The sequence below is a fragment of the Vidua macroura genome, chromosome 8, assembly GCF_024509145.1.
Source record: "Vidua macroura isolate BioBank_ID:100142 chromosome 8, ASM2450914v1, whole genome shotgun sequence".
In the NCBI taxonomy this organism is placed as follows: Eukaryota; Metazoa; Chordata; class Aves; order Passeriformes; family Viduidae; genus Vidua; species Vidua macroura.
This window is the reverse complement of record NC_071578.1, coordinates 2,238,739-2,261,356: the sequence shown is the minus strand read 5'-3', so window position 1 is coordinate 2,261,356 and position 22,618 is coordinate 2,238,739. Positions and strand designations below refer to the sequence as shown.

At 42.4% G+C, this 22,618-nt stretch overlaps 1 protein-coding gene across 1 annotated transcript; it reads left to right on the top strand.

The window, feature by feature from the left end:
• The first annotated feature begins 4,445 nt into the window (after nt 1-4,445).
• MKI67 (marker of proliferation Ki-67) lies at nt 4,446-21,890 on the top strand. Its single transcript, XM_053984151.1, has 15 exons — nt 4,446-4,523; nt 6,518-6,599; nt 6,681-6,796; nt 7,174-7,243; nt 7,808-7,886; nt 8,571-10,016; nt 10,322-10,560; nt 11,104-11,497; nt 13,282-13,397; nt 13,803-13,974; nt 14,063-14,197; nt 14,568-16,264; nt 17,076-17,139; nt 17,469-20,462; nt 21,234-21,890. The coding sequence occupies exons 2-15, from the start codon at nt 6,540-6,542 to the stop codon at nt 21,365-21,367; spliced, it is 7,716 nt and encodes a 2,571-aa protein (XP_053840126.1). The 5' UTR covers nt 4,446-4,523; nt 6,518-6,539; the 3' UTR covers nt 21,368-21,890.
• Nucleotides 21,891-22,618: the final 728 nt, after the last annotated feature.

Here is a 22,618-nt window from a genome sequence, read left to right as displayed (position 1 = left end):
TCCTGGGTTGAGGATTTCATTCCCAGATCGGGCACGAGGTGGGATTGTTGGGGCCAGGAGTTGGATTCCATCATCCTTGGGGGTGGTTTTGTCATCTTTTGGAACTGGCAAGTCTGTCACACAGACCTAGAACACAGTGCAAAGTTTTAATTTGCGTTTTAAACCTGACATATTTCACCGGGACTGTTGGGATCTGAAATGCAGGGAACTCTCACAACTCTGGGCCTGTAAGCCAAAGCTTAGAATTGAACACAGGATTTGATCTGAGAGCTTGGAAAAGGCTTCCAGACTTCGGTGCTAGAAGAGAGAATGTGGATTTATAGTTTAAAGCAGAGATGAGTTAAACCAAGTAAAAGAAAGTTTAGAGTTTTAGAGTTTAAGATATAGAAAAAATAAAAGTAGCTACAAAAGTAAAGATTAAAGTGCAGTGCTATATTTGTGTGTCATAATTAACTAAAAAAAGTTACACTGTAACATGAATCCATAAACAAAAATATTTAAAAATTAAGTCAAAACCATAAAAATCCTTGTTAACTGTGTTTTATTAGTCAATAACTCTTTAAAAAGTCTTATAACTAAGAGTATAATAACCTTCTAAACAGTACCATAACAATATAAACCAAACTCACCCTTCCTACCTGTATAAAAAAGAAGGAAAATAAACCACATCATCTAAAAAACTCAAAAGTCCCATCTCGAACTTACTCAAAACTCCTTCAAAAATCCCCATAAGGGACATTGTGTCTTTTGCTTCCCAGTCATCTTCCCTGGCTTTGAAGGACAATTGGAAAACTCCTTTTCCAGATTAATTTGGATTACTTGAAATACAGATTTGACTTAAAAATATCAGTGAGTCCATCATATTAAAAAGGTTTTCTCTTAGTTTATTTTCTCTCATTTAATTTAAGGTAAATTAATTATTTCAAAATATTCCATAAAATCTGGGAACATCCCATTTGTTCCTAAATTTATGCAGATTCTTCCCACATAAAATCCTTTGTCAAAATCAGGTTCTGTGCATGAATACCAGCACTCCTGGGTAAATAATGAAAAATTATTTATTATTTAGTAAATTATTTAGTAAAAATTGTTATTATTTTAGTAACAATATTAATAAAATATTATTATTTAGTAAAAAGTATTATTATTTAGTAAAAAATCCTGCATGCAATAATGTGTCAGTGAAATAAACTATGATTTTTAGAGAGAAATTTGTTGCAAAACTTGAAAATTTCAGGGTTATTTATATGACTTCTCATCCCTGGACTTGGCTTTACACAGTGTGAATAGCCTGAATATTTATTTATTTTATGCCTTATAAAAGCCCTAATTTAGGAAAAGCTTTCTCCAGAATTTGTGCTTTTTCAAGTAAAAACCACTGATGGTAAAGTCTGTGAAAAACCAGCTTCATTCAGTGCCTCCAAACCACCTGTTGAGACACTTGAATAAAGAACTCTGTACGAGGATCCTCATGTGATAAATTAAAATGCTGATTTTTTAATTCTCTATCAGGGAGCTTCAAGCACTGACTTTATTTTTTCTCCTCATTTTTAACAGTTGACAGTTTTACTTCATGGTGGGTTCAGGTGTATTTGTCTAAATTTAATGTTCCCAAATTAACCTACCAGCAAATTTAAACCTTGAAGAAAATGTCTTTTTTTTGTTGTTTTTTTTTTCCCTCCTGTAAATCTACTTTGGCAAACATTTGTACAGATGCTGCTCTTGGAGACATTGAAAACCTTCGTAATAATTTGTGTTTTCCTCTAAATATTGCACATCACAAAAGCTGGGGCACCACTGTAAATCATGCCAGAAAATACAATTACTGCCACAGTGCAGGTGTATTTATTTATTTGTGCTGCTTGATCACATGTGGGCTGGCAGAGACTGCAATAAATTCAATTTCTACGAGTTTTTCTGCTATCAGTTGTTTGTTTTAGATACCTCATTCAGGACCCACAGGAAGGATTTTTAAATGCCTGTTAATTGGCAGTGATACCCAATTAGATACCAAACAGAATCCTGATTTTGGTATGGTTTACATCTAAATTAAAGATTGTCCAGTAGCACACAGCCATTGTAAAATAATAATAATAATAATAATAATAATAGTAATAATAATCTGAACTAAACTAAATCTGAACTAACAAAGCTTACAAAATAGACTTCAAATTCATTTATTTGAAAAAAATAACATTTAAAAAGCTGCTTACATCTAACTGTATCCCATCTAAAGTCATCACAGCACATGAAATAGTCTTTGAGGCAAGCTAGATAATAAAATAGGAGCAAAATCAAAAGTTCTGCTTTGTAAAAGATGTGAATAGTAGAATTTTATCCCCTGAAGCACAAAAGGCTGGATGACCTTGTCCTGTATCCCCTTCCCAAGCATCAAACTTGGAAAGAATGTCACATTTCAGATCTCAATAATGTGGTGGTGTTGTTATTATTATTAATGTTGTTATTTTTTTCTTCTGCCTTCAATCACAGAACAGCACAGTGTTCATGTTAATTCTTGGCCTCACAGATCCTCACATTCCAGTCTCAGTAAGGAATTCCTGTTCGGGAGCAGAGATGGGGATCAGCTTTATATCTAAATGAAGGTAACTAATTGGCTGATTAAAATGGATTCAAAATATTAATTTAACTTTTACTCCCTCTCTTTATTTTTCTCCCCCTTACTGTTGTGGTTAATAGCATTTTTGTGGCTAGTAGTTTTAATCTGTTTAAACACAGATGCTGAAATCACTTCGTAAAGCCTAAGTGAAGCTGAATTGATAGAATCTGGGTATGTTCTGCTGATCTGAGGAGGTGCAAATTTGGGACCACTGAGCTTCCTGCAAGTCCCCATCCCTCAGAGAGGGGCTCGATAAGGCTGGGCAGGCTCAGGTTTGGGAACAGGTTCAGGTTTGGGAACAGGTTTAGGTTCAGGTTTGGGAACAGGTTCAGGTTTGGGAACAGGTTTAGGTTCAGGTTTGGGAACAGGTTCAGGTTTAGGTTTGGGAACAGGTTCAGGTTTAGGTTCAGGTTTGGGAACAGGTTCAGGTTTAGGTTCAGGTATAGGTTCAGATACAGATCTAGATAAGGGTTCAGGTGCAGATTCAGGTACAGGTATGGACAAAGGTTCAGGTTTAGGTTCAGGTTTGGGAACAGGTTTAGGTTCAGATACAGATCTAGATAAAGGTCCAGGTATGGACAAAGGTTCAGGTACAGGTTTAGGTTCAGGTTTAGGTTCAGATACAGATCTAGATAAAGGTCCAGGTATGGACAAAGGTTCAGGTACAGGTTTAGGTTCTGGTACAGGTTCAGATACAGATTCAGGTACAGTTTCAGGTATGGACAAAGGTTCAGGTTCAGATCCAGGTATGAGCACAGGTACTGTTATGGGTACAGATCTGGGTACAGGTGTAGGTACAGGTTCATGTACAGATTGAGGCACAGGTACAGCACAGGTTCATGTACTGGTTCATGAACAGCTACAGGCTCAGATTCAGATACAGGTTCAAATTCAGGTACAGGTAGAAGTTCATGTACGGATACAAGCAGAGGTACAAGCACAGGCTTGGTCACTGCTACAGGTTCAGGAAAATGTTCAGGTTGGGGCACAGATACAGGTTCAGGTACAGCTCCAGGCACAGGTACAAGCACAGGTTCAGGATGGGCCACAGGTACAAGCACAGGTTTGGGCACAGGTACAAGCACAGGTTGAGGACAGGGCACAGATACAGCTTCAGGCCCAGGTACAAGCACAGGTGCAGTGACAGGTACAGAGCCAGGCACAGGAACAGCTCCAGGCCCAGGTACAAGCAGGGCTGCGGTGACAGGTACAGCTCCAGGCCCGGTACAAGCAGGGCTGCGCTGACAGGTACAGCTCCAGGCCCGGTACAAGCAGGGCTGCGCTGACAGGTACAGCTCCAGGCCCGGTACAAGCAGGGCTGCGCTGACAGCTCCGTGTCCCGCCGTGAGGGACCGGCCGCTCCCGCCGCGGCTCCCGGGCAGCGCCTGAGGCGCGAGCGGCTCCGCGGGGCGGCGCCTCCGTTTGGACTCAAACCGCCCTCGCCGCTCCCCATTGGCTCCGCTGCGCGTCGCGCGCCGCCCCCTCCGCCAATCAGAGGCCGCCGCGCTCCTTTTCGAATTCTCAACGGTCAGCGCGCTGCGTTCGTTTCTGCTTCCGCCGGTGCGGCCCCGGGGTAAAGCTAAAAGAGTCCCTCTGCCCCGTGCCGCCTGTCGCGGCCCCGCGGGCTCGGTGCTGTCCGGCCGCGCGGCTGCTGCCGGCAGGCGCGGGCGGTGGCGGCGCCTCCCGGTCCGTCCGTCTGCGCGGTTCCCGGGGGCTCCGTTGTGGTGCCTGGCGGAGAGATACACCGGGGCGGAAGGTGGGGGGCGCAGTGCGAGGGCTCGGGGGCCGGCGCGCGCGCGCGGGAAGGGCTCAGTCGGCGTCGCGCCGTGCCGGGAGCGCGGCGGGGCCGCGTCGGACGCCGCCACACGGGGCCCCTCAGCGGCCGCCAGCGCTCCGGCAGACCCAGGTACGGGTGGGCCAGCGGGGAGGGGAGTAGGGCCGGGGGGACGCGGCTTTGGGGTGCCGTGTGCCGCCGGGAGGATTTGGGCTGCCTGACACCGCGCTTCGGTGGCCGCAATGTGGCTCTAGCCCCTGCCGTAGTGGCTGTTGCCTCCTTCTCCCCCTGTCCTGTCCCCGCCGGTGGCTGTGACCGCCTGAAGGCCGGGCTTATAAATTTCTGCTTCTGCAGCTCTTGTGGGTTTTTTTTTTTTTTTTTTTTTGGCTTGTGGGAGCTGGTGGCTGCCGTGGGCTGGGCGCTCTCGGTGCAGGACGCCGAGTGTTTGCGTGCCCTAAACTCTGAGGGACTGCCGGGCTCCCCTCCAGGTTGTGTCTTGTTGTCAACAAGTGTTTTATCGCATGAAACCCACCCAAAGAAATCCGTGAGGGCCTCTCTTAACTGCATTTAATTGCCTTGCTGCTTTCAAATAGAGTGTTAATAAAGATGCTTCGCTGAGGATCGCTCGTGGCAATCGTATTTATACATGAACTAATGCGTTATATGAAAAGCTATGAAAGGGTATCTTTTTGCGCTCTGGGTTTGGGGTTTTTATGCCCCTTCAGTGCTGTTCCTCCTCCTGGTGCTCTGGGCACGATCGCGACGGAGCTCGGGGGCTTGCCCAGCTTCCAGCCCCGTCCCAGCCGCTCCCGGCAGCTGATGCCACTCTCCCCCCCTTTTCCAGGAGGATATAGCTACAGTCAGGTCTCTGTTTTAAACTCAGATCTGAGAATTTGGGCAAGATTTAGATTTAGGTGAAGAGGAGTGAGTTTTTAAGTTGTTTATGGGACAAAATCTCTGCTGCTCCCGAGCCTTTATAACGTCATGATGGGTAACAAAAACTTCCTGAATACCAAAATTAGTGTGGCAATTCATATAAACACAATCCCACTTTTTTACATGGAGAAACACATACAAACAGCGCCGAGATTCTTCTGCTGTCCATTGGAAAATATCTCATCTCTGGAACAAAATAAAGCATAAAAATTTACATCCATTTACTCTCATAAACGTGTAAATCATAATTAGAATGATTAATCTGGGTGTTTTTTAGGTAAGGTTTCTTACATTCGAAGATGCCACGCTACGGGACAATCGTTGTCATTAAAAGGAATGGGACTGATGGAATTGTTTTTCCACTTACCTCAAATTCTTGTTTATTTGGAAGGTGAGAATTTGTTTGCATACATTGAAATAATGAGTGTTTTCCTGCAGGTCGTGTCTTTTAATGCTTTTTTACAAAAATTAATGTGTATTTAGGAATGGTGTACAGAGGAGGGAAGGTGGTACTGGACTAAGGTAAATGTAAGAGTAGAAAGTTGAACTTTATTTTATTGCTGCTTTTTGTCCTTTCCTTGCCAGGACTACTTTTCTTGGTTGATTGATTTTAAGTTTCTGGCCACAGGAAATCAGGGGAAGGGATTAAAAGTGATAAGACCAACAGCAAGTTAAAAGCAGTAGAGATTAGCTTAAGAAAATGATAGAAAGGAAAAGTCTGTACATTTATAAACATGTTTGAACTCACTAATAACTTTTGAGAAGGTAGAAGTGGTTCTGCAGGTGAGACCAGGGGTCCAGTTACCTGTTTGCAGTCTCAGATCAGAAATGTAAGCCTGAGAATGACTTTAACAGCTGATCTTGTCTAAAAAAATTCCACAAATCTCAGGAAACTGGAAGCAAGTGAATCCCATAGGACCAGCTGTGCTGTAGCCATGTCTCAGCTTGTTTTGATCTGCTTTTTTCACAGTTTGGGTGTTTCCCTGTTTTTCTGATGCTGGATGAGTGTGACGAATGTGCTGTGGGGCAAGTGTGAGCTGCTATTTTTTGCCAATTTAAAAAGACTTAGGTCGTAAATTTTCTTCAAATTAGAGCCATCATGCCGCTGTACCGTTAGTAACTAGAAGTTTGGGAAATGCCCTAATTGTCCCAGGGTTCTGTGTGAAACTGAACCTGTGTTTTGCCCCCAGGAAAACAGAATGTGACATCCGCATGCGGCTGCCCTGGGTGTCCAACGAGCACTGCAAAATCGAGATCAACGAGAACAAGGAGGTGAGACCCTGATGTTTCACTGAGCTGTGCATTGCCTGCCTGCATCTCAGCAGGTCACTGACGTTTTTGTTTGATTTTTAGGCAGTCCTGACTAATTTAAGCTCAGTGAACCCCACGCAGCTGAACGGGGCTTGCTTTGAGCAGCCTGTTCCCCTGAAGCACGGAGATGTGTTAACCATTATCGATCGTTCTTTCAGGTGAGTGCCAGGGCCAAGCCCTTGAATTATTTGATTCCAGACTGGAAATTAATGAAGTTTAGTTCATCTTTCTCTACAGAGTCTTACAGGACCTCATCAGAAGGCAAGATTGCTTAAAGTTATCTTTTTATCGCTTATATGACATTAAGCTAAATCAATAAAAATAGAATTGCTTAGAGAGATCATTCTGATTTTGTTTCAAGAGCTGTCAATTTTAGGGGGAAATTTAAAGTGGTTTTAAGTTGCTAAAGCCTTTCAAATGGAGTTGTGTGCATTGTTGGGAGAGGACAGTTATTCCTAGGTCATTCCTCTTAATAATCAGAATTGAGTCATCAATTATTGGACAAAAAAATGGTATTTTAAAATATTTTTTTCAGGTTTGAATATCCTCTGCAATCAACACCGAAAAAGAGGCATTCCAGATCTCCAAAAGATGAAACTCTGCAGGTAATTTTGTGGCTGTGGTTTTTTAATTCACAAATATATTGGTACTAGTGACATGTTGCTCTGTTTTCTTATTAAAAGAAATTATACTTTTCTTATTAAAAGTAACTTTTCAGCCCTAAAGTGCCTTTTTGTCTGAAAATACAAATAAACACTTTCAGATAAATACTTCTAAAAACTTAGTTATTTTTAGTCTAAATTTTAGTCAAAAATTTGTCACTTTTTGGTAATAGATAATTAATAATTCATGATGTTACTAAGACAGAGCTATAAATCTTCCACTAGGTTTGGTAAGAAGGTCAGGTTCAAGTGTTTTCTTTCTTATTTTACAGCTGCTTTGCCAGCTCAGAATTTAAATAATGCAACAAGATAAACTTCTCCTCTCTAGGGCCTCAAATGTATTGGCCAATGTTAAATACTGAAAAGTTCAAGGATTTAATTTGAATACCTTAAAGCTTGTTTAGGGACAGTGCATATTCTCTTATAAGTAGGGTTTTTTCAATGTAGAATTGAAAGCTGAAGTATAAAATATTTGCTGCTCTGCTGTAATGTTGTACAAATTTACAGGTTCTTCATGTTCAGCAGGTGGCAGGAGTGGAATTATTACACAAACAAACTCCAGGAGCCAAAAGTCTTGATGCTTCAGGTTAGTGCCTGTTTTATGAGGGCTTTGTGTGCTTTTGTCCCCTTAACTGCATTTATTATTGGCATTAGAATTGTAGCAAAGTTAAAAGAGGAAAAAGGCATTTCAAGACTTTCCAATCTGAGTGTGTCTTGCTGTGTCAGTGATTATCTCATCATGTTTGAATGCTGTGAATTCAGCTTAGACATTAAAATTTAACTTGAGCTGCTCTGCTGACCTACAGCTACACCTTTTTTAAGCAAATATTGCATTATCTCACGCATTCTTTCCTAATGAAAAATTGAAACAAGTGTAATCTCAGAGGTACATGGTATATATTGAAATAATTGTTTACAGGATCTGTTTCCTGTAGAACCAGAGCAATTCAGAACTGCTAATTCTGGGTAATTATAACCCATAGACTGGTTAAATGCCAGGACTTCACCTTCCCATCCTATTGATTTTCAGAGAAGGCTCTTTATTATCATTTCTGACTGATTTTTGTTCCAATGCAAAAAGCCCAGCTGCTTTCAAGTGTTCCTTTCAGTAGGTCCTGGTTGACCAGAAAGATCTTTGCTGACCAGGATCTTCCCCCTTGGGAGGGAAAATAAGGAATTTTTAATCTGTATTTATGGAATTTTTATTTGTAGTTCTGCAATTTTGAAGTAACTCAGTGACTATTTTTGTTTTGCTTTGCTTTCTTTGTAGATAATGCTGAATGCGAAGAAAAAAATGCCAATGAAAATAAAAAAACTCTAGAGGAAAATCTTCCTGAATCTTTCCCTGTCAAACTCCAAACACCCAAATCTTCACAGAGAATTCATGTTCTTAAAAAGCAAAACGAAATGTCTCCCTTTAGTAAACTCTATGAAAGTGTGAAAAATGAGCTGAAAGTGGAAAAACGTCTGCACAGGAGAAGTGCCTCTCAGCAAGCTGCAAAAGGAGACCCTGGGAGTGTTCTGCCAGAACCACGTGCTCCCATTTCATCCCTGAGTTGTCTTTTTGATCTGGGCAGCCTGGCTAAAGGAAAGGAAACAGGCAGGATGGAAAATATTGAGAAATGTATAATTGTGAGAAGAGAAGAAGAAAACAGCCTAGGGATTAACCAGCTGTCAGCTGGGGGAAGAACTCCCAGGAGGAGTTTTACCAGGAGTCCTCGAGCTCCCGTTTCAAAGGAGGTGTCAGGAGATACCAGTCAGAGTCCATTGCGGGATCCCAAGGAATTAAGGACACCAGGCAGATCCAGAGGTGCTGCAGTTACACCCACACCCAGCAAGGAGAACCACAGGAACGCTCTGGGTTTGCTGGAGCAGTGCTCCATAGAAAGGTTTGAGTGTCCGGTTCAAGGGGCAGTGTGCATCCCCAGAAGATGCAGTGCTTCTGGAGGAGGTCCGTGTGTGCTGAGCACACCAACGCCCAGGAGGAAGAGTCCTCGGGCTCTTTTTGTGTCACCTCCCAAAGAAACCACTGCAATGAATCCTGGAAATCCTGACACTGCAAGGACCCCACGGCGTGGGTCGTCGAAACTGAAGTCACTTCCAGAAACCCCAGCTGGAGCTCCAAGGGAAGATCCAGAGTGCAGAATTGATAACACACAACTGCCTTTGCCAGAAGAGAAATGCTTCAGGCAAAGACGAAACAGCAAACAACAAACACCAGGAAAACCTGTCCAAGAAGTGCTGAAAGAAATCTGGGATCAGGCAAACCTGGATAATTCGAAGGTGGGACATTGTGAAACCCCTGCCTCTCTCTCTAATTCCAAGAGTCCCCGAAGAAGCAGCAGGGAAAGTAAAGAATTCCTGGACAAAAATGCCAATTCAGAGGCATTGGCTACAGAAGGGGTGTTGGCATCTCCTGCTGGTCAGACACCTGGAAGGAGAAGGGGAAGGCCAAGGAGCTCTGGAGTGCTGGCTGAAACAGCCCTGGAGACAAACACTGCTCAGGAACAGCACGAATCGGGCAGAAAAGCCAGTGGAACTCCAGCAGAGCTGGCCCTGGACAGGTGTTCCCAAAACCAGGGCTTGGAAGATGCCAGTGCTACAAGACCTCGGAGACCATCAGCCAAGAGAAGATCTGAAAGTGCTGCTGAGCTGAGAGACACTGAGCCTGCCTCAGAAACCACAACTTTTGGCCTCTTGCATGGAGAAGACTCAGGTAAATACACTGGATTCCCTGCCTTGTTTTTTGTATTAAGAGAAATTCTGTAGCACTTTCCTAAGAATTCTCCTTCTTGTGTAAAATGTGGAACCAATTACTGACACTAATTGTTAAATATTTATCATGGAGTTACATTTGACCTTAACAATGCGCAATACATATAAAATATCCTGGATTTAATCTATTTCCCTTTAAGGTAAATTTCTCTGGGTTTGTTTCCAACTTTGAAATGCACAAGGAAAGGTTAAAATGCTGCCTTGGATTCTTGGATATCTAAAAATCATTTCAATTGTTCTTTTCAGGCAAGACAAAAAGAATGTCTCAGAAGAGGAAAAGTGGTGAAACGCTCTCTCAGACTTTGGGCAAAAGAAAGAGAGTGTCCTTTGGTGGTCATCTGAGTCCAGAACTCTTTGATAAAAGTTTGCCTCCCAACTCTCCCCTGAAAAGAGGAGCTCTCCCTGCCAGGCGGAGTTTGCCCCATGGAAATTCTCTTCGGGCTGTGCTCAAAAAGGCTCAGGGCTTGAAGCACTTGAAAGATCAGGTAAATGTTAAAGAGTAACCAAGTTGCCGAGTCCATTACTGTGATCAGAATTTATAAATTCTATTATTATTATTTATTAGTTCAAAATTCGTAGTAATCTTTGTGTGATGCATGCTGGGGTCACTCATGAGTGTTTGGGGATGCTCAAAGAATCATCAGCAAAACCAGATTTATTACAAAGTGAAAGTACAACCAAGTTCATTGGCAAGGTCACTGCTACTTACTGGATGGGTAAAACACACAAGGAAAAATCAGGCTCAAAATTTAAAATCAATCAATCTCAAAGTGTAATTGACATAAAATGATTTAATTGGTGGCTGGGGATGGATGAAGGGTAAGGATGGGAAGGTGTGAGGATCAACAGTAAGGTAAACCCTCCAGCCAAACTTAGCCCAGACTTGATCAACAGTTTAGGAGTCATTTCCTGTATCATTCCTGAAAAACTAAAATCCACATCTCAGGCAGGGTTTGCCTGGACAGATGACTTCATTAAAAAGAAGGAAAAATCCTCCATTCACTAATGTGTATTTTTTTTTTTACTAGGAAGAAAAAAGATCACCCAAAAACTCCCCAGCTCAGCAGCCCCCAGGTGCCTCATCCCCTGTCTCAACACCCCAAATCCCTTCAGGCTCTCCAGCCCCCTTCAAGAAAGGGCGTTTCTCCATCTCCCAGCCCCCCACACCATTCCCAATTGCAGAGGTGAAGGATGCTGGCACAGAAGACATGGATCCGGAGGGGAAGAGTGGTGTCCAAGGGAAAACCCCAAAATCTGCTCCTGCTGCCCAAGATGCCAAAGCCTTGGTGGCAGGGCCACCTGCCAAGTCGGCCAGAGGTGCCCAGCTGGCTTTGAAGGGCTCTGCCATGAAGAGCAGAGGTGGGGCTGTGGCTGTTATCAGTGCCAAGAGGAGAAGTGGCGCCTCCAGTGCCAATTTATTAGGTTGGTTTCAACAGTTAATTTTTAATACTCATGCTTAATTTTAATACTTAATTAATTTTTAATACTTTCATGCTTTAAAATACAGGAACAACACTGGAAAATGCTTGTTTTGTTATGCAGAGGCCACCAAATAATTGATGAAGCTTCTGAAATCTGCTGGCCTTATTGGAAGTGCAGAGTGTTGCATTTTTTCATTCATACCGCAAATTTGTTAAAGCATCTATAAACTTAATTAAAGACAAATACTAATATTCAGATGTTTTAAAATGGTAAAATTAACATTCTCTTTGCAAGGTTGGAGTCATGATCTTTAAAACCTGTCAAGTAATGTTAAACTAAACCATGCTTTTCACAACAGTTTTGTTTTGAAAAACTTAACACTTTATAGCAATGGAGCTTCACTTTGGTTATTTTGTGCCTTCTTTTTATACCAGGCTCGCAAACTTTGTCCAGAATTGGGCTGTATTTAACTACTCAAAGTGTTATATAACTGACAGAAGTAAAAAATAGGATCATAACTGGGTGTTACTTTCAAATCTTCAAAATCTTCAGTGTTGAGCACTGATTTGAAACCGTTTGGACAGAATTGGAAACTGTAATAGGGGAGTTTTGGTTTTTCAGGTTTTGGCTTTTGAATAAACTTTGAAGCAGGGTGTATTTGTCACCTGTTGTCATCAGTTAAATCAGTTTGACAAAGTCAAATTCCCCATTCACCCAGGATTTTTTATGACTTTATTATTCTGTCCATTTTAATGGCAGCAGAGCTCTTGACAAATATCAGTGGCATTCCGTTTCTCACCACCTCTTTGTGATGTGCTTTTTAATATCACTGCATCAATTCCTTCTGTAATCTGGAAAGAACATCACAGCTCTTAAAAATTTCAGATAGAAAATAAAACTGTTTCCAGTGCTTTTTTCAGATATGCTTGACATTTTTCTCTGCATCCTGCACACCCTGGCAATGTCAGCTTTTCAAAGTTGTTTTTATTTACAGACTGACATAGCAATTCTGACAAGAGAATAACAACATCCTTTTCTTGGAGGGAAAAGGAGCAGCATTCCCCTTTTTATCTCTGTTTTAAGAAGTCATTTCTTTTATATGATCCCTGTGTTCTGATGGCTTTTTTTCCTGAAGTAAACAAGGCAGGTGTCCTACAACTTCCAGCTTCATTTATTCCACAGCTGTAATTCCCTGCTCCCACTGCTGTGTACAGAATGATGCTGTGCTGAAGGTAACCTTGCTTTGGGAATTTTGGGAGTGTGTCACAAGGAGAAGGTGGTACAAGAAAAATTATGGGAAGTCTGTGTAGTTCTAAATTCAGGATAAAAAACTGAAATTCCTCAGGAAGATGGTGAAAGAAACTTAACTTAGAAACAATTTCTCTTCTGTTGTTAAATCTCACCAGAGTAAAGCTCATCTGTAATGATCAAGGCTGAAAGGCTCATGGCAAATTTCTTTTGGGAAAAATGAGTTCCTTCCAAAAGAGAGAGGAAGGAGTTGGGTCAGTGTTCAGTTGTAGGATCTGAGCTGTGTCTGACACTGTGTGAAGCTCATTGTTCTGGTGTGGAAAGCCACACTGGGTACTTGGAGTCTTCTTAAACTTCAGCTGAAATGAGGTTTTCAAGTTGAGAATATTTCAGAGAATACTTCAGGTGTTACCAGATAATAACAACCACTTTCCTCTGCCAGACTGCAGAAAATGTATTGGAATCATAAAGAAATAATTGTGGACTTCCATTTACACAGCTGAGAGCTAAATTGGTTCTTTCTTATTTTCTTCTAGTTGCAAAATCTTGGGCAGAAGTGGTAAAATTGGGGGTTGCAAGACCACATCCAAAGGCTGCTAAAAAAAGTGTCCGTAAAGGAAGGGCCCTGAAGAGGATAAATCACCCACCAAAGGTATCCTTTCCTTTTTTGTATTTCTTTGTTTTATTTTCTTGCATGACAACCAAGCAGCTTGGATGGATTTTGATCGAGAAGCTGAGCTCTTGTTGTGATTTAAAATGAGAGTTTCTGTCTCCCACAGCATGTGGGAAATGGAGGTTTGTACAAAAGGAATCACAGAATTTTTAAGGTTGGAAAAATAAGATCATGGAATCCAACCTCTGGTCCTAAAAATCAGGCAGGACCTGCCTTTCCTAAACTCAGGCTGGCTAGACCTTCTAACCCTCGCTGGCACTGGACATCCTCCAGCCTTCAGGAGCCTCCCAGAAAACCATGACTGATGATAAATTATGGAAGGAGCTTGGCCACCTCTTCCACATGAATCTTTGTTTAATAACATTTTTCTTTTTTCCTCTGCAGACTCCAGAGAAGAAAATAAAAGGTCAGTTCAGCACAGGTCATGCAGAATCACCTGCTACCTTAGTTGTAGGTAGAGCTTATTCCACCACAGTCAGGTCAGCTGGACACATCCCTAAAGTGGTAAAAAATCCCAAGCTGAAGCTAAACATGGATATGGATGAAAGTTTCACAGGTGAGATTTCAAAGCCTGTTGCTTCATCTGTCCACTGTGCAGTTCTTTTGTCAAAACACCTGCTCATTTCCCCAAATATCTTTTCTAGGAGTGCCTGAAATGTTCCAAACTCCAGAAAATCAAGGAGGAAGAATATTCCCTTTGGCTGCTGCTCAGAATGCTGATGTTACACCACCATGGGCTGCAGGGGACATTTCTGACTTGCACACTCCTGAGGAATCTGGTAGGTTTGGTATTTTAAAAAAAGAATATTTAGATATATTATGCATTAGCAGCAGTTGCAGCGCAGGCAGACTTAACTGAGGTGAAGCATCCAGCAACCCATGAAAGGAACCATTGAGATTTATCAGGTATTAAAAGAAAATGTAGTTCCAGTTAATTTCTGAGTAGGATATTTTATTATTCATTCTATTTGGTATGGAACTTCAAGCTGCTGATGAGTTGTTTCAGACGCTGAGTGCCTGATGTACATGTTTGGATTTTAATTTCTATAAGGGTATATTTGGATTTTTTTTTATTATGCAGCAATTAAAATGCTTGAATTTTCTGCTTAATTTATTTTCCAAATGACATAAGTCTACTGCTTTTTTCAGGAGAGATGATGGTGTCACCATTAAATAATTCAGATGCTTCAGAGCAGAAGCAAGAGAGTCCAGGCATATTCCACCTTCTGAGAGAGGAGTCATCTCCATCTATGTTTGATGAAATAGCCACAAAAACTCCTGAAAAAAGAAAAGCTGTGCACAAAGATACTGTGGATAGTTTGGCAATAATTCCAGAAAAACCAGCATCTCTGGTGAAATCAGGAAGTAAAAGGAGGACTCCAAAGCACAAGTCGGAGCCAGCTGAGGTAATGTCAAGCAAACGGAAGATTTTAAGGTCCCCTGATCAAAGGTCACAACCAGGAGAGGTTTTGTTTTCATCTCTGAAATCAGGAAGTAAAAGGAGGACTCCAAAGCACAAGTTGGCGCCACTTGAGGTCATGTCAAGCAAAAGGAAGATTTTAAGGACCCCTGAGCAAAGGTCAGAGCCAGGAGAGGTTTTGTCAGGTATCAAGAGACTCATGAAGACCCCAAAGCAGAAGTTGGAGCCTGCAGAGGTTTTGTCAGGCATCAAAGAGCTCATGAAGACCCCGAAGCAGAAGTTGGAGCCTGTAGAGGTTTTGTCAGGCATCAAACAGCTCTTGAAGACCCCGAAGCAGAAGTTGGAGCCTGTAGAGGTTTTGTCAGGCATCAAAGAGCTCATGAAGACCCCAGATCAGAAGTTGGAGCCTGTAGAGGTTTTGTCAGGCATCAAAGAGCTCATGAAGACCCCAGATCAGAAGTTGGAGCCTGTAGAGGTTTTGTCAGGCATCAAAGAGCTCATGAAGACCCCGAAGCAGAAGTTGGAGCCTGTAGAGGTTTTGTCAGGCATCAAACAGCTCATGAAGACCCCAGATCAGAAGTTGGAGCCTGTAGAGGTTTTGTCAGGCATCAAACAGCTCTTGAAGACCCCAAAGCAGAAGTTGGAGCCTGTAGAGGTTTTGTCAGGCATCAAACAGCTCTTGAAGACCCCAGAGCAGAAGTTGGAGCCTGTAGAGGTTTTGTCAGGCATCAAAGAGCTCATGAAGACCCCAAAGCAGAAGTTGGAGCCTGTAGAGGTTCTCTCAGGCATCAAAGAGCTCATGAAGACCCCAGATCAGAAGTTGGAGCCTGTAGAGGTATTGTCAGGCATCAAAGAGCTCTTGAAGACCCCGAAGAAGAAGTTGGAGCCTGTAGAGGTTCTCTCAGGCATCAAACAGCTCTTGAAGACCCCGAAGCAGAAGTTGGAGCCTGTAGAGGCTTTGTCAGGAATCAAGCACCTCATGAGGACCCCACGGCAGAAGCCAGAGTCAGTGGAGGACCTGTCAGGCATTAAGCAGCTCCTGAGGACCCCACAGCAAGAGGTGGAACCACTGACAGATGAAATTGCCTTGAAAAGGTTGCTGGAGACTCCAGTAGAGAGCAGGGAAGCTGTAAAAACTGTGGCAGGCGTGACTTCAGCCAAGAAAACCCCAAAGCTGAAATCCCAACCCGTGGAAGACATGGTTGGGATCCGCCGCATTTTCCAGACGCCAAAGGAAAAAGCGGAGCCCGTAGAAAACATGTTTGGAATTAGCAGATTGATGAAGTCTCCTAAAGAGAAATATCAGCCAGTTGAGGATTTTGTGGGGCTGCAAAGGCTCATGGCAGAACCCAGGCAGAAATCTTCTGATTCTGAGGTGGACTATACTGGAGTGACTGAGATGTTTGGTACCCCGGAGGAAATGAAGGTAAAATACTTCAACTTTTGGAAAGGATGTTTTTAGACTTTGAAATCTGTGGTTGAAATGAATTTAGACTTCCTAGTATGACATTTGGTATCTTGCAACATTTTTTAGGGACAGCTGCATTTGTGTGTGTTAAAATGTGTTTATTTGAAAGGACCTATCACAAATGAGTGTTTTAAGGTTGTTTAAGTATCATTAAAAACAGGTTTAATATAAAAGTGATACGCTTAGTATTAAAGTGACATTCCCAGCATCTCATTCACCTTTCCACACTGACCATTACAGTTAGGAGAAGTGAAGTCCTCCTGTCAGTGGGTCAGGCTTGCTGATGTCTGTCCCCAGCCTGGTTTGTTCTGGTGCTGCTTTTTATTGTGAGAAGAACCTTGATCTTCAGTGGAGATGTGCTGGCAATCACTGCCAGTATAATTTTCTGAAAAAAATATTGTGATTCTCATATTCCATAGATAAAATGCTGAATATCCCTGGGCTTAGTGCTTAGAACTACAATAAAGCACTAGAGAATCCTCAATTTCCCTTCAATACCCCAAATTCCCTTTGAGCGCTCCTTTAGGCACTTCTCAACCTCTCCACGATGTTGTCTTTCACTTTAGATGGCAGGAATTGAATTTGCTATGTTTGTGAGTTTATGTCAGATCAATGGATGCATTTATAAGACTAATAGATTTAATTTGTAAAGCAAAGGGTTTGACAAGCATTTTTATAAATATTGCTGTACGTTCATCTGGTATTGGTTGGCTCCATAAGTTCTTGTCCTGTCTGACATGCATTTATTGGTTACTTTTTATTCCTTTAGGTCAGATCAGTAAATGTTATGGATTCTCAGGGAGAAATTGGTTCTAATTCCAGTCATAAACATGGTAAGCACAAATATTTTGCTTAGAGGAATAATGAATATATAAAATCATAAATGTTACCATGACGTTCAAATCTTGCTTAAGCCTCTCTCAGTAAGCCCAGCTATTTTGTGAACTAAGATAATTTTTTCCCTTTGACCTATTCAAATAAATTAAATAAACAACTTCAATCAGAAGCCCGGCCTTTAATCTAGGAATTGGTTAAATATTTCTTTATTTAGTGTATTATTTGCTCGAACAAGATGCCTCTGTGAGGAAAATGGAAATACACAGATACTTTGATCAGGCACAGGAATGTCTAATTTTTGTTTGTGCTCTTTTTCCTGTTCTAGAAAAGAGAGGAAAAGTTTCTCAAGGGGAAGATTCTCAACAGAAGCACTCAACTGGTGAAGAGCAGCCTACCCAGAAACCCAGAAGGGGCAGACCCAGGAGGGCTGTACCTCCTGCTGCAGCAAAGCCAAGTGAAAATGATGTGAGTTTAAAGGAGTTGCAGAGTCCTGACACCCAAGACGAGATGGGAGTGATCACACCTGAAAACAAGGGAAGAGGAAGGAGGACAAAGCGTTGCATGCAAGTTGTTCCAAAGTGCCCTGATCAAGAAGGGCTTGACATTGTTTCATCTGTGGAACCACCTGGAGCTGCTCAGAGATCAGGGAGAGGTAAAAGGAAAGAGCTGAAGGAGTTAAAACATCCAAATGAAAATCTGGAGTCTTGTGTGGAAGATTCCTCAGTGCTACAAAAAGCACCTGCAGATACCAAACAGAGTTTGCAGGACTGTGGCATCAATGAAACTGAAGATGGTCCAGGCACAAAGACAGGACCTGGAAACATTCAGAGTGAAATTTGTCAGCTGCAAACAGATTTTAATGATCCTGATAGCAAAGCTATTGACAGTGGGATAGAGGACAGTGAAGAAGTGCTCCTGTCACCTAGGAGGAGGCGCAGAGGAGTGGAGAACACAGAACCAGTGATTCCACCAAAAAGGAGACGAGCAAGGAATGACCCAGGTAAAGCAGCTTCTCCAGGAGGCCTTCATGGAACAACCAGAAAGCTTCGGAAAGACCCATCCCCAAAGGTTTCACAAAGACAGGAAGAGGCTTGTGACAAAGCTCCTGAGGCTGTCACAGCACAAGAATCTGAAAATGGCACTAAACTTGAACTAAAAGCAACAGAGAGAAGAGTTGAGTCTTTTAGAAGTACTAGAAACAGAAAGCACTCAGCTGAAATAAAAGCAGACACTCGTGGGGTCGCACTTGAAAATCCACAAAACATTCAGAAAACTGAGGAAACATCAACTGAAACTGATGCTGAAACACAATCCCATGTGAAAAATGAGATTAAAGGATCACAGGGATGTGAAACAGAAAATGCTCAGGAAAATACAATAGAGGCAGCTCGAAGATTAAAGGCAGAGTCACCTTCTGCAGAGACAAACAAAATGCCAGTCAGTGCTCAGAACATGGAAGCAAACAGGGCCAGAAACAGGAGAGGCAAAAAAGACTCTTTGGAGCAAAAAGCTGATGAATTTGCTGAAAATGTGAATAGCCTAAAACCAATTACTCCCAAATTTAAATCAGAAACAGAAGTGGATGTATCTTCTCTCCAGGATTCCGTGGGCTCTGTTTGTGTCAATGCAGCCCAAGCCAGGAAGGAGCAGCCCAGCCCAGGTGCCACATCAGTCCCTGCTGCAGACAGTGCCAGGCCTGCTCAGGGCAGTCAAAGGAGCACAAGAAATGAACGGGGAATACTCAAAACAAAGCAAACTGAAGTCCTGCAGGGGAGTCCAGCACAGAGAAATGCAGTGGTGCGTACAAGAGGAAGATGTAAAAAAGTTAATTTTCATCTTGAAGAAGGCAGTTCCAAAGCAATGGAAGGAAAAAGTTTACCTGAGGGTGATGAAGGGGTGGCTGACAAAGATAATCAACATGAGAATTCCGAAAATCCTCCTTCACAGGCAAGGAGGGGCAGGAGAAAGCAACTTGACTCCATCCCAGAAAAAGCCAGTCCTGCCTTTATGGAAAAACAAGCATTAAGTGCAGATCACAGGAAAGATGAGGCTGTTGTACAAGAGCCAGGATCAGCTTTGGAAGCTGCTCCCTCTTCAGCAGAGGACAACCCCCCGAGGCGGGGGAGGAGACGCATGGTGGCTGCAGCATCACAGACCAGATCTCCTTCTGTCAGAACGAGACGTGGGCTGCTGCAAGGTGATGCTAAAAACATGGCAGAGAGAGAGGAGGAAAATCCAGCTCTGGGTAATAAAACTTTACAGGCAAAAGCGAATGCACCAGCAAGGGACAGATGGCAAAAGATGGATCCGGCAGCAGAGGCAAGAAGTTCAACTCCTCTCCAGAGAAAATGTGGCTTGTCAGAGACTAAAGATGAGGGTACTCATGAAGAACAAAGTGTGCCTTTGGAAGCAGTGTCCTGTGCAGAGGAGAAGCCACCAGGAAGGGGCAGAAGGAAAGAAACTGCTCTGGCATCACACACAACCAATTCCATCTCTCTTCGAGGGAAACGCAGGTTGCTGGCGGGTGATGGAGAAGCTCCCAAAGAAGAGCAGAATGTTCCCTTAGAAACTTGTGATCCATCTGGAAAAGAAAGTCAACTGAGAAGAGGCAGGAGGAAGGAAATTGCCCCTTTGATAGAAGCCAAAAGCTCTGTTCAGGGAAACCAGGTCCTGTCAAAACAAAGTGGTAGGAAAAATAACAATAAGGAAGCTAAGCAGAATTTGGACAATTCTTCTCAAGAAAATATGGAGCTCGTAAAAGGCAGCTCAAGGCAAGCAACCACTTCATTGGCTCTTAGTCCCACCTCACTTCAGGGTTTGCCAGAAGATGGTAAAGACAGAATTCCTGAAGAACAAAGTAAACTTTTGGATGTAGCTCCACCTGCAAAAGAAAATCCATCAAGAGTGGGCAGGAAGAAAACAGCTTCTTCCACTTCTGAAGAAACAATTTCCACTTCTCTCAGGGGAAAACCCAACCTGCCCAGAGGCAGAGGTCAGAAGAGGATTCTTAAAGGAAGCGAAGATGCATCTCCAGAAAATAATCCATGCCAGGGAAGAGCAAGGCAGCTGAGAAATAATAGGAGGAAGGTGGAAGTCCCATTGGAGGCAGCTACTTCTGCTCCCCATAAAAGCAGTGACTTGCCAGAAAATGGCAACACTCTGGGAACTCAGGGTTTGAGTGGAGCATCCACTGGTTCTGCAGAGAATCAGTCTGGAAAAGGCCAGGAGAGTGACCCTGCTCCACAGGCAGCCCCCACCTCTCGCAGAAGGAAGTGCCAGCTGCCAGCAGAGGAGGTGGCACCCAAAAAATTAAAATCAGGTGAGGCAAGGCTTGGCTTTCTCTTCTCTAAGGCTGGCTGAGTTTGTGTAGATGTGCAGAGCTCTGGGAGCTGCTGATGTGGATCACAGAATCATGGTATCTTTTAGGTTGGAAAAGATCCAAGATCCCAGCTCCCTCAGCTGCTCCTGGGGCTCCAGCCCCTTCCCAGCTCCATTCCCTTCCCTGGTCACACTCCAGCTCCTCCACATCCCTCCTGGGCTGAGGGACCCAAACTGGGCATGGCACTGGAGGTGCCTCCCCAGTGCAGGGGACAGTCACTGCCCCAGCCCTGCTGCCACCTAAAATATTCCCTGGAATTTTCAGCTTGACTTGAAAAACCCCAGTTAGAAAATATTATCAAATGAATGCCTTGAAGTAGAAATGACAGCAACTCTTTAGAGCCACAGCAAGGAACTGCCTGCCATAAAACCTCCTCTGTTTTCATTTTTGCAGGACTTTGGTGTTGGTCCTGTTTTAGTTTTACATATCAGTGGAAGGAATTTTAGCTAAAATGGCAGCTAATTGGTTTTGGTGCTCTCATTAATGTTAACCTACTTTCAGAAATAGCTGTAAATCCTCAGGGATCCAACTTAAAGGATATTGGATGTGCAGAATTGTGGGGTTGGTAGCTGGTTTGTTGAATTCAGAGATGTAATCTTTGGAATGTTGTCATTGGGGACATTTCCTTTCAAAACAATGTAGGTGAAGATGGAATTTTGTGGGAAATGTTTGATTGATGATACAAATTGACATTTTTCCATGTGCAAATAGGGAATGATGAAAATGGGTCTCTCCAAAGAGGAAGAAGAAACAAAACTAAACTTGGAGAAGAGGATGCAAGGGCAGCTCAGACCACTGGAGGGATGGAGAAGAGGACAAGATCCAGCACAAGAACAAGGAAATAGCCTTAAGAGTCCCAGAAGCAGTTTTTAAATCAATTCAGTAATTCCAATTGTAGGGTTTTTTTTAATGTGAATTGATTTGCACTCTGATTTTAAGCTCAGATTTTTAGCAATTCAATGGTTGCTTTACAAAATTTATTTCTTAATGTGTCTACAGGTAGAAGGTAGATATTTCTTTAGTGGCTTTGCCAACGTGTGGTGGTTTCTAAACCATGGGGTGCTTGTGCAAAGCTGCAAACAGAAATTACTTTTTGTCTTATCAGTGTTTCTCCCCTTTTTCCTGTTGATCAGTACAACAATCAGGAAGCCATGTTATTGCCAGCTAAAGCTATTTTCTGCTGAAATTTTCCTGTGCTTAAGTTTTATTTTTCATTGGGGTTCTGTAAATATTCTTTTTTTAAAAAAATATAGTTGTATTAGCAGAAGTATTATGCTAAATTTTTAATAAGTCTTTTTTTTTTTTTTTTAAAGAATAAATTTGAGTTGAAAAGTGCAGGTTTTGAAGTCATTAAACTTGGAAACAGTTTGGGACTCGTGTGGTTTTTTGGTTTTAAGAATGCTTAAGCATATAATTGCTGCTGTCTTACAAGTTCATTTCTAAGGTTCATCCTCTGGTTGATGTGGTTTGCAGACAGAATTTTTAGGACCTTTTACAGTCTTCAAGGCTGGGGACTTCTTAAATGCAGAAACTGAGAAAATTCAGCCTGGGCATCAAACTTGTGTGCAGTTTTTAGACCTGACTTAAAATCCTTTTTTTATGTGGTGTGTGAGGAGTTGGGGATGTTTCTGCAGCAGAGCATTTGGAATTGTTCAGGTTGGAAAAGACCCCTAAGACTCCAAACCTCAGATCTGATATAATATTATGATTTTCTTTCTTTAATTTAGATTGGATTTTTTGCTTGTTTGTTTTTTATCATGTGGGATGTGCTGTACCCATATCCACAGAAGATTTTTATTGAATTATAATGCACTTTTTTTTTTAATTACTTAATTCTAGTGTGAAAATTCCAGTCTGTCCATACATCCTGGGTTGCTCCATCCCAGGTGCAGAATCTGGTACTTTCCCTTGAAGTTCACAAGGTTAAATATGAGAAGTGGAATATACTGTGGTGAGGGGTCTTTTGGTTTGGTTTGGGTTTTTTTTTTTTTTTTTTAACTCTGTTTCCCAATCATGACATTCCTAAAACTTTAGCCCTGAAATCTCAGAGGAAAGCAAAATTTTACCATCTCCCCTAAAATCAAAACTGTCTCCTC